General features: G+C 45.9%; 1 protein-coding gene across 1 annotated transcript; it reads right to left on the bottom strand.

Moving 5' to 3' along the window:
- Window positions 1-11,558: 11,558 nt before the first annotated feature.
- On the bottom strand, window positions 11,559-12,113 carry N7520_002274 (uncharacterized protein; the record flags this gene model as incomplete). Its single annotated transcript, XM_057136209.1, has 1 exon — window positions 11,559-12,113. One exon carries the CDS (start codon window positions 12,111-12,113, stop codon window positions 11,559-11,561), a length of 555 nt encoding a protein of 184 aa, XP_056998895.1.
- Window positions 12,114-12,764: the final 651 nt, after the last annotated feature.

The raw sequence follows: 12,764 nt of genomic DNA, 5'->3' as shown, positions 1-12,764 counted from the left end.
GAGAATGGATTTTGCTCTGCTCTTGCACCCAAGGTGATGGAAAGGGGTTTCTGTTTCAATTTTCGATTTCGAGGTGGCTGCTTCTCGATAGCTACTCCAAACCCTACCAGCTCGTTCCGTGCCGAGCTGCTGACCGCGATCTGTATGCACCCGCCCGCTTGGGGTTGAGGCTCTTTCTGTTCATCAATATCGGTCTGCATGCGTTCCTCCCACGGGGCCAACGTGAATGGGTTAATCGTTTCCAGGCTTTCCATGTCGACGTGCTTGAGGGCGTCCGCTACGTGGTATAACGGCGAGCGGTGGTATCGTCTGAACTTCCTGATGCGATCTGTGCTTCTGCGGAGAGGATTGGTTTCCGGTAGCGTGTGTATGTCCGTCCACATCTTCACAGCTCGTCTCCAGAATCGATGCTGTGCAGTGGCAATGTGGGCCTCCGCCTCTGCTACACTAGTCGCGACCGTGAGAAATGTCCCCACAATGGCTTGCGCTCCTACCCTTTGGACTCGGTTGATCGGCCCCAAGGCCTTATTCTTACACGCGTGCATCCACACATTGGAGGCGTAGTCCACGACCGGCGACACCGTCGATGAGAATAGCTGCCGCGCTGTTGCTGGAGATAGACCCCGAAGTCGTCGAAGCTCCATCGCGGCCTCCAAGCCCTTAGATGCGGCCCTCGCAATATGTTCCTTGTACTTGAGTCGTGTGTCCATTAAGACGCCTAGATACTTAACGTGGTCCATGGGTACGACTGTCTGTCCCTTGATGGTGAACGGCTCATGGTCCGATTTACCCGTCTTGGGGGCAAACTGTATGACAGCCGTCTTTTCCGCTTCAAAAGTCGCTCCACTTCGACTTTCCCAGTCGAGCGCCTCTTTGATAATTGCCTCGATTCCTTCCCGGTTACTCTGCGCGGTTGTTCCGGTCACCCATGCGGTAAAATCATCTACGAAAGCGACTGCTCCTCCATGGCTGTCGATCTGTCTTTGCACGAGGATATTTCTCATACTGTATAAAGGCCAGGCCAAGCCAAGATCTTCTACACGCGGTGAAAATCACCAAAATTATTCTATAAAAGGCCAAGAAGGTCTTGAAATAGGAATATATCCCGGTTCCCAGTGTGAAAAGACGGCTCTGGCCGTGTGTTCAGCATTCCAAAACAGCCTAAACTCACATTCATCATCTTTTTCAGCAGTCAAATAAGAGCCCCGATAACCATATTCACAAAACGCGATGAATGTGTCTTCCTCGATGTCATCTAAAACAGCCTCTCGTGATAGCGATTCTCCCATATGGCCATTATTGATTAAAGCATATAAAGGACGAGATAAGTTTTGAACTAAGCCGGCGTGAATCGTCAGCGTACGGCGCTCATTTCCAACTAGGAAGTGGAATTCCGGCGACCTAATGAGGGCCACTTTCGGCACGCGGGCCTGAAGATCGAAGAAACCCAAGAAAATTGCTAGGTAGACTCTCGCTCAGAATGAATTCCCCTTTATCTTCTTGTACAGGACGGATGCGAATCAGTTTCACCACTTTTACATAGGTTCTTTATCAAATCCTCTTTCAAAACGCGTTGTTCCTATATCAGTTTTTCTACCCCCAAACCATTTTCCTGGCAGTATTCCAGTACAGTTGTAAATAACAGCGTAAAATAACTTTCCTTATGCTTATATTGCCTTTTGCGCTTATGATGTTGAACCTGCAAACAAGGTAAACAGAAAATTACTTTGAGAGACTAAATCTTGGCGCCATATTGCGAAAATGAGTCTAGACATGGACGGACAGCTTTGGCAGGGACGATGATTGGACACCGAAGGGAAACAGTGGTGAAATGATTTTGGGCCAAACATCCGGGGGATGCTAGGTATTGCAAATTCACGTGACTTGGCAGTTTTGTCGGAACACGTAATCAAGGTCGGAAATCATGGACCAATGGTGATCTAGCTCATATGTAGCAGCCTGGTTATTTTCTATCTCTTGGCGTCCCCTTTTATGTGGGAACCTTACAAAGGGTTAGGTCCTATCTAAATACAGCATCCACTATTGCGATCGGACTCCTAGTTGCTAAACGTGGGGGCCATCACGAAGCTGCGAACCTCAAAGGCTGGTTACAGGCTGGAAAACCATGCTTTGTTTCGCTACAGAAGGAACAGAAAATGATCTCGAATTTTACGTTCTTGCACTTAATCTGGGAGTTTGGGCTCGGGTCGATTCAGTTCCTAAGAAGGTAGCAATCCTCCTCACGCAGGACCAATTCACTGCTCGGCGTGGGCAGCCTGCCGATGTAGTGTCCTACCTTAGCGCCGCGTAGTCACCTGATGGTGAGGCTTATGACGTGTGTCCCTCCTCCAGCTAAGACCCAGAAAATGTTCCTTCACATAGATACAGCAAACACATCTCATCATGGCGTCGACATCATTCCTTAGTAGCAAACATAGGATACAGGTCGGATTTAACCATGGCTCAATCAAGCCAGAGTTCCATCTTCCTCCGGGTAAGTTTGAGGAAACACGACAAGCTCATTGCTATGACTAATTGAGTCGTCCTAGTGCGAGCAAAAACCCCACCCACCCCTTTATCGGCTATCCCATTCGCGTGCGATCTGGATTTGTTCAGTCGCGACGCGCTGCTCAATCGGCAGATGATGGAGACTCAAAAAACGAAGCTTGGCGAGGATTATCCCGATACGCTGATAAGTATGGCCAACCTGGCATCAACATACTGGGATCGGGGACGGTGGAAGGAGGCGGAGCAGCTTGACGTGCGGGTGATGGAGATTCGCAAGGCTCAGCTTGGCGAGGATCATCCTGATACGCTGACAAGTATGGCGAACCTGGCATCAACGTACTGGAATCAGGGCGAGTGGGAGGAGGCGGAGCAGCTTGATGTGCGGGTGATGGAGATTTGCAAGGCTCAGCTTGGCGAGGATCATCCTGATACGCTGACAAGTATGGCAAACCTGGCATCAACATACTGGAATCAGGGCCAGTGGAAGGAGGCGGAGCAGCTTGATGTGCGGGTGATGGAGATTCGCAAGGCTCAGCTTGGCGAGGATCATCCTGATACGCTGACAAGTATGGCAAACCTGGCATCAACATACTGGAACCAGGACCGGCTGGAAGAGGCCGAGCAACTCCAAGTACGGGTTATGGAAACTCGTAAAGCAAAGTTCGGCAAGGATCACCCCTCCACACTTTTGAGTATGGCTCACCTGGCATCAACATACTGGGACCAGGGCCGGTGGGAGGAGGCGGAGAAGCTTGAGGTGAAGATGATGGAGACGCGAAAGGCGAAGCTCGGCGAGGACCATCTCAACACACTAACCAGTATGGCCAACATAGCGTCGACGTATCGGAACCAGGGCCGGTGGGAGGAGGCCGAGCAACTCCAAGTGCAGGTTATAGAGACTCGCAAGACGAATTTCGGCGAAGACCATCCTGATACGCTGACCAGTATAGCCAATCTGGCGTCAACGTACTGGAATCAGGGTCGGTGGGAAAAGACCGAGCAGCTTGAAGTGCAGGTGATGGAGACTCGCAAGACGAAGCTCGGTGAGGACCATCCTGATACGCTGACGAGTATGGCCAACCTCGCATTCAGCTGGAAATGTTTAGATCGCGACGCCGAAGCCATCAATTTACTTAAAAGCTGTCTGACTAAGCAGAAACAAATATTAGGGCTGAACCATTTGGAAACTTTATTCAATTCCGAAGCATTGCGGGAATGGGAAATGGAGAAATTGGATGGTACTTGAATTCACTAGTGTTTATAACCCTATTCGTACTATATGAGAAACTTCCTATAACTATCTCTCCTAGTCTCTGTGATAGCGTTTCCCACGATCCTGTCTTGTTGATAAATTGATCTAGGCGTGGACTATCGTTTCCCCCGGTGAGATCGGGAAGAATGTGATGAGCCCAAGATAGGGGATTCGCAAGGTATACCGACCGTCATTTTGTTGGGAATTTGATTCTCGCCAGTCATCGTTAACAATACAGCCCTTGAAGGGCAATGATTGCACGGGTGACAAACTGCGTATGAAAAGAAGATCAAGACATACAGTAAGGGAATACTGTAAATCGGGAATCTTGCCAGATTGTTAATATTTATCCTTCGATTGTTCTTTTCGCATTGAATACATTCCAAGACAGATTACTGTATTATAACAATGACTCATCCATAGTTACAAGTAGATACAATTACAGTCTGACAGGGATTACTGGGGATTGGCTAGGGTTCGGGAATGAAAGTCTAAGAGTGTATAGGTAAATCTGTTTTCGAATATCACTGTATCCCCCAGACACTCACGCTTCCTTTCCCAGCGCCCCACTTCAATCGCGCTAACCCAAATTAGGTCAGGAAAAGTCTCCACCGTCTTTTCTCGATGTATCCCTGGTATATTACCAAAGTTATCGTAATAACAGGTTCCGGCATCGGGTAAACTACATTGCCGACGCCCCCCATGGCCATACTAGAACTCAAAAGCATCCCCCTCATGCTTTGTTTCTCGATCTGTACCCAAAACTATTCTAGTTCGATTACATCAAAGATGTTTGCCACTGTCTCCTTTATATATGCCCTTGTTCATTTCCAAAACAACCGCACGGCGTATAATACCATACGCAGGTTAAAGTTGGTGTACACTCACTTTTCCTTTCCCCTATGTTCGAATGCAGCGCTCTTCTTTCAATTTCCGCTTCTTCACTTTGTAAAAATAGCACATGAGGGGTCAAGTTCAATAGTTAAAGATACACTCGCATTTTCAGGTCCTCACGAGCACCAGAAGTACTTATTGGGCCCGCAGAGACTGGGACAAACTCAATTTCAAGAGGTTGTTCGTTCGGCATTTTCCGTAAGACCTCATCATTCATCCTGTTTAAGATTCCCTCGCCATTCAAGAACACTATGTCGTTCACCCGCGAACCATCAATTGAGCACTTTTTGCAGATTGTTCGAACAAAATTTTCCGTGGTTCGTACTTGGAGGTACACGGCACGGAAGATATCGTCGTCCCCAGAATACCCTCCCTCTCTATAGAGGCGAAAGTAAATACAGAGTGCTGTTAATGTCAGTCTAACTCCAGATTTTGGAAAGTATGATTGACGAACGTAATGTTTGTGGCATGAAATCAGGTTCCACTGTCAACGGCGTTCCTTCCTCGGCCCGCATCATTTGCGTACTCTCTGGCGTAGGGGGGAAGTCTAACGCCTGTAGGTCTAGGTGCGAGCCCTGCTCCATATCCACTTCATTTGGCTTTTTGCTGGAAATTGATGACCCCACATTCGAGAATGTCTGAAATTCGCGCTTGGTGCATTGGAAAAGATCGCGAAATTTATTTTTGGCAGCTAATAGCTGCGTCGGTCTTTTTTATTCACGGACAGCACCAAATGAGTCGTTGTGATAGGAAACGACCGAACCCGACACTAACTGCTCCTCGGTAATAATTATATGACGTCATTGGTAATCAAAAGAAGCTTGGGCCTTCCGGCAAGTATGGTTTGCCCGATGATGGAAACTGTACAGTAGTAGTAGTAGTATTCATTTACACCGACCCCTCGCCGAAGTTGAACCCTGGATTGAGGTACAAGTGTTATTATTCATCTATATGAGGAAATCTAGCTATTTGTAGTTGCAGCAGCTCATCTCCCTGCTGCCTAGCGGAGTGTCTGCCTAGCAGGCAGCCACTCCTATAGATCTATATATATCACGTGACCTAGGATCCAACTTCGGCGAGAGGTCGGTGTAAATGAAAACTACTGCTTGTACTGCGGACCTTTGGCCACGGAGACCCTCAAGCCTGCAGACAAGAGATGGAAACCATGACACACGGGAGTGTGAGGAGGAAAGTCCTGATTTGTTTTGGCCCGGAAATCTCGCGCCTTTTATGTCAAGTCGGCTACGTCTCTTCACAGAAACCCCCTGCGCAAATTCATAGAAACGGCCACTGATTTGGGAGGGCATTGGAAAAGTTACTTGGAAACCTTTGGCCAGGAGACACACCCCCCATGGATCCGTGGTTGGCCTCATGTTGCCAGGGGGGACCAGCCCTTGGTTCCATCAAATCGATCATCTAGACTGACCTTTTCCTGCGGTGGGTTACAATAGCGACTAGGTACCAGAATTGATGAAATAGAAACCATAGATACGATCGCTGTGGCAATGAAACTGCGTTGCATTGCAAGTTACGACAGATGTATTACAATACAATATTCAAAGAGGGCTAAACGCAATGGCCATGCAAGTGCAGTCATGGGTACTATACTATTGCCATTAGTGTCGCGCATCGATCATAAGCAGCTGCAGCGCACGTTGTCCTTGTTCTCGCCAGACTCTAAGAAACCAAACAGCGGTGTTCAGCAAGATGCACGAAGGACTGGACCTTAGACCAACCCACGTGCTATTTAAGGTTTAAGGTGCCGGCCGATCATTTCGATCTCGCCGTCCCACTTTCCACCTCTCATATGCACTTTCTTCCTGACAATGCTTTGGCCATTGGTAAACTCCTGATGAGAAAAGAAACTTCTGATAAGGTCAATCAATTGCTACGAATACTACAAAGTATCGTCTTGCTCATCTCTATAACCGACGCGCGTAGCAGGGCAAAACCCAAGACTTCACGAGTACTTTATAAGTACGCGGGCAAGACTTTGGCTGATCTACGGGCCCTGCTCCTACCGCTCAAACTTACCGGCCACGGACCCGCTACGCTCCTATTTCTAACAACCTTGATTGGTGAGGTATCCGCAGTCCACTATGACTCACCCCAACACACCTGACCAATCAGGCGCCAGTCTGTTCTCAAGGAAGGCGTCGATCACTTTCTAGAATTGCCATATGGCGCAAGACCCACTGTCGATGTAATATCCTGGACCAGAAGCCATAGAACTTCATCCTTGACCGGACTTACAAACTAGCTCTAGAAACTTATCTTTATCTTCTCATTTGATATTAATAGCGAGCTAGTATACATACGCTACCCATGATATATTCTCTGCAAGCGCATAGATAAGACACCTAATAGCTAGGAATAAAGTTACATCTCAAGAACATTCTCAATTGCTAATGTATCATGGCCTGCCTAACCTAAATCTCTATCGCATAATTACCCTTCGCACATGTTTAGAGCAGGAATGTGACTTGCATCGTGGTACGCGGGTTTAAGGAACCGAGTTTTGACGGTCGAAAATTGCCTCTCACTCGACCCAACGGAGAGATTCCATCGACACCTTACATTATTTATTCAAACGAAGCCGAGTAACTCGATCAGCTCGGTATTGAAAGACTTCACGACATACGAAAGATTAGATTAACCCCTTAATCTCGATCGACCCTGACTTTGGACCGCGAGAGCAGACACTTATAGATCTTAACGTTGCTGGGCTGATCGCAGGCGTGGAGCTTCGCAGCCAACATGAGGGGCGTCTCTCCCAGATGATCAGGACAATCGACATCAATCAGCTCCCCTTTCGCAGGGCTTGCAACAGCGCGAAGGTCGCCATAGATCACAGCCAGGTGCAGGATGGTTTAGCCGCGGTGATCCTTCTAGTTAATCTTGGCCCGACGATCACGCAAGAGGATTTTCAAAATCTCATACTGTTGATATTCTAAAGCCACCAGGAGTGGCTACTGGACTTTTTGATCTTGACTTTAGAACTCAATATCTTTCTGACGGAGCAGCTGTCGTACGATTGAAACACTGCCTTGCGTGATAGCCATCGACAGCGCAGTCTGACCGTAAGTATTGCATTGAGAAGCACGAAGATTATCATACTCCAACAGAAGATCCACTGCCGCGTGATCCCCCGCTTACACAGCAAGCATCAAGGGCGTGTGTCTTCCATGTATCGTGCAGAGGTACTTTTGGAGCGCATCGGGCTGAGAATTGTTGCTCCAGTGGAGGGTTAGGGTAGGATACAGCGAGTGACATGGTAGTAGTGAAGATAGATATATTGGACGAGATATAAGGGGTGATGTGTAATTATATTGAGAAACGTGAAACGAAGGCCTTAGGAGTTTCATTTTATATGCTAGCAAAATGATCAACCTCTAGTCGAGTAATTAGAGTCCATAGATTCGTCTTTTTTTCATAGCATTTCTGAGTTCAAATGCCGCACAGACAAATGCAGATCGTAAATGTTGCTTCACAGTATTTGTTTCCAGAGTTTGACATACGCATTTCTTCGCTGATGCTCCTTAAAAAAATTTATCATGATGAGAAGACTTGGTAGCTAAAACCGTGAAATAAGTCGATGTTAAAAAGTAAAGTCTTATCCTAGAATCTGGTCATTTGTTCCTAGGACAATTTATGGCTTCATCTAGGATCAAGGGCTCTAGCCCCAGAGGCCAGGTACTATCTTCTGCGGGCGATTCTTTCATTTGACTTTCGCTGAGGTACTATACTAGTAGAATCCCATTTTCGCGTGCTGAGTCACGAAGCTATAATTAACTAGGATTGAAGAAGACACAGAAAATATTATCTCGTTTACATAGCCATTTCACAAACAGCCGGCTTGACGGAATGTTTATATAACGGGTTATTAATTAATAACAGGTAAATATGCCTCATATATCTCAATACATGACTGTTCGAATTTCTATCTCAATCCTGTAGAACCTCACACATTACTCATTATAGCCCATCTCCTTAGGTCTACTTACTGAGGTACGCGCGGACCGACTTCCCTCCAAAACCGACATCGTTCACCCCGTCCCCCTTCCTAGAAATTTGCATTCGCTAGGCGGAGGTGATTAACAACCCCCGGATCTTCACGAAGCCAATAAGCGAGATGTCCAGTGACATTTCTGTACAATAAGCTCCCTCCGGTTGTATTCAAGTCCATCATCATTAGGGAAGAAGAGTTCCACATCGGCCAAAGGATACGTCCATCGGTATTTTCAGGCACGATAGCGTCACTTGCATTGCCCTTAGCGTCCTAAATAGAGATCACTGGAGAGTCTTTGATAATGAAGCTTCCCAACATTTTCTGGAAAGCATGCCTTATGCCTTTTGTTGGTGTTACTGTATCTATAGAGAAGTAAGCTGTTAAGTCTGCACCGTGATATGCCGGAGTGACCGAGTACTGGTACTTCCAACTCTCTTTTGCGTTATTCCCGGAAAAAGTATCCACCAACCAGTAAGAAGGATAGACAAAGGATATTTCAGCAAAAATATTGAATACCGTCTGCTGGTAGCCGGTCGCAAACTCAGACTGATTCACCGCGGTAAGCCTACGGTCGCCAACAGTGTCGTAGAGAGGACCAAACAGATCGGAAGAGGACGATGCGAACCTATAAATCTTCAATAAACGAGTTACGTCTAAGGTAATAGAACGCGGAAACGTATCTTTCACATAGGCCTTAAAATCCGCAGTGGTCTCCATATACGGAAGACTCAGGGGAATACCGTTATTGGTATTATTCTGCGAGAAGTCAGCAACTTATAAATTGCTTAAGGCTCTCCCTACACGATATAAGTAGTGGCTTACACTGGACAGAACGCGTTTGCCGCTGACTTGCTTTTCGAGAAGCTGCTTTGATGGAAGGTCTCGAATGAAATGTCCATCAATAACAGGCAAGAAAGTAAAGGTTCCCCAGGCCCCCGAGGCCGAGATAGCCCCGCTGGCATTTTATAAGGTGTTAGTGTCGGCGTTCCTCAAGCACGCAAATATTTGCGCGTCAGCTCTTTTATCGCCAGTAAGGCAGCCTACTCGTCTTGCAAATGCTCAATAATATTTTGTCGGCACTTCGTCGTTATACCGATACTAAGTCACAATATAGGGGCTTGATGCGATGATCTTATTAAGTTAGAATTAGTTGGGATTATGAATAGATACTCGAAGGAATCCAATATTTGGCTAAACGCGGGAGGGTGCTCGCCACTTTGACAATAAATACCATTTATTTCACTCAGTCGGGCATGGTCAAGATAGGTACGCATACCAGATTGACCCCAGGGTTCAGTCTTTAAACTAATCGTTTATTTTACCAGTTGGTGTCGAAGACAGCTGCGAGATAGATACTCCAGAAATGAATGCTGCGACAATGAAGCAGTCCGCTTTAGCGGATATTGTAATCAAGCTGATGGGAAAATGCCATCCGACGCATGAGTGGCCTGTCGAGATTGAAAATCTACCTAAATAGCATTCAAATATGCTCTTTGGAAAAGATCTTGCAGGTAAGTTCCCCCCCCCCCCTTTCTTCAGCGTATCAAGGCTGATGTCCCAGATAACCCTCTTTCAGCAAAAGCTACACCCAGAAGAGTTGAAGTTGCTTGTCAATTTGACGAATAAAATCGTGCATCATCGAATCGAACCCCATTCTCATCGCGAATGAGAATATCATTTCCAATTCAACCCAGTCAACATGTCGATAAAAGGCAGATTGTTGCATGCAAAAGATGAGGAGCATATATAGTTGCTAAGTAAGGACGGCAATGCCTATCGTAGTTAGTCCATCTGCCTTTCGATTTCTCTAGCGACAAGCTGCGTGCATTGCAATCATAATACAATTACTGAAAAGTTTCCAGTTCTGTTTCGGTTTCTAAGTAGCACGAGAGGATCAAACTTCCGACAATTGACGTAAAAGTCCAACTCTCAGTCCCTAGTCTACATAAAAGTCTGAAACTGTAATTGGTACGCCACGACACTTGAGAAGTCACTGTTAGTGGAAACGAAGTCTGGGGTATTAATTTTTCTAGTCGTAAGACAAGCTCAATCATAGAGCACATCTAATCAACGCGTCATCGTGTTCATACAAGTCTGAACGCTACACATTACTTTTTATTTGCAAGAACATTTAACGAGCATTTGGCCCTATTGTGAAGTTTCGAAGATAGACTAGTCATTCTGACGAATCCTGTCTGTTTTAGTTTGCAAATAGCTTTCAATATCAATCCAATCTTGACCTTTTGATATAAGCACTTCAGCTCTTCTATCTTCATCTTAGGTTTCGCAGAGTATATGGACTCTTTTATGGCTGTTTTATTCTACTAAATCTATTATATCTTTTTAAATGAATTCTTATCACTAAATTACCATTGCTAAAAGGCAGTTATAATGCAGCAGAATATCGGACACAAAATTTGACACTTTAAAGAATCGCAAAAAGACGGTAATTCACCGAATATTCACGAATATTCCAACACGAAGATCCAGCGATGCTCTGCTTAGTCGATGACCTCCATATAACACCACCTTATACGGTCTGACTATGCCGCAATTGCCAAAGATAGGTATCATTGATGGCTTGCATTACGGTAGGAAGCACGACAGGAGCAAGGTGACGGCTGAATTTTAACGGAAGAAGTGAGCGGGAAGTATGTAAAAGCCTTCCCAAGATTGCCATTTTGAAGATCAGGAACGATCGGGTTCATAGCTGCCGAATCACCAAATTCAGGACTTCCGGTGCATACTGATTGACCGTCGGGAAGAATATTACGCGCCAGACCATTGCGTTCAACAATCCTCCCGGGCTGAGGGAATCGGATATCCAAATTTTCAGGAGTCATACAGCCATTTATGTTTGCGATAAACATTAAACATAGGTGGAAAATCCTGCGCTTAGTTCTGTATGCTCTGGTTATATGAAGTCAATGAAGGGTTGTCGACGGTGATTGGTGCACAGTTCATGTACATCTCACGATCTCCAATACGATTGAACCATGTCCAGGCCAAGGTATATTTTCCGGAGACAATGTTTTCAGGAATCGCGAAATCGAGTCGAATGTCATTGTCGGAACTGGCGTCTCCGCTTAGAAGTCCTTCTACATTTGCAGGACAGCCGCCTTCATAAGACTTGATGACCTTCCATATGCTTTCTTTGGATGGCGCGAGGTCTTCAGTGAGGCTCAACTGGCATGATCCGCCCCCATGAGTTGCACTTCCCATGAACCTCATTATGTTTGAAACACCGACCTCGTAAACAGTCTCTTTCGCAGGGGCCACAAATGCATCATCTCGTAATTTGCAGGGAAAATCACTGCCGTTTGAAGCAAGAGGCGAGTTGTTGAGGATTTTACTGCTGTAACTGTACGGCTCAGGCGACATCATGATCAGATGTCCGCTGACTACCCGTGAGACGAGCGTCTCTAGCAGAAGACAGTATTCTATGCGCATTGTAAGGGTAGATAGTCGAGACGTCGTTTGTTATGGTCGAAGGATCTTCGAATGCCACGTGATGGATAATATCTCATGAAAATGTATAAGAGCTTAGCGGTAGCGATTAATTGAAAACAGTAGATATGCCGCAAGACATCACACCATTTATGTATGAGAAATCGTGAATGAAAGTTGATGCGATTCAAAATTTGTTGCTCAAGGCTCTTGTTTTCATTCACTACGACTTGAAACCGCTGACGACTGTTTATTTGAGATCAGCATTGATTGAGAGACCAAAATATTGACTGTTGAATCGAGTAATCTTGTTGGTCGATCGTTGATGAGCAAGCCTATCACGATAAAGGAGGTTTTGAGTTGATACAGGGCGTCACAATTCAAAGACATATTCTCAGCCATTGAACATGAATTTTTTTTGAATATGACTTCTGATTCAGCTGTAAGTATCCAGCTCACCATTTGCATGAAACAAAAAAAAATCAAGCATAAATCATGACTCCTACTTTAGAGAGCTGGTCACTTTGAAAAGACTGGATGGATTGCCTTTCTTTTGCCGATCCAAAAAAGCGTACAGGAGCGTGCACTATATTTCTCAAAGTCTCAACCATACGCTGTTGAGGGTTACTCAAATGCCTTGGGCAAAGCTAGCTT

Source organism: Penicillium odoratum (assembly GCF_028828045.1).
Source record: "Penicillium odoratum strain IBT 22623 chromosome Unknown utg000002l_segment0_segment0, whole genome shotgun sequence".
Lineage (NCBI taxonomy): Eukaryota > Fungi > Ascomycota > Eurotiomycetes > Eurotiales > Aspergillaceae > Penicillium > Penicillium odoratum.
Note: the sequence above shows the minus strand (reverse complement) of the source record. Positions and strands in the feature narration are given on the sequence as shown.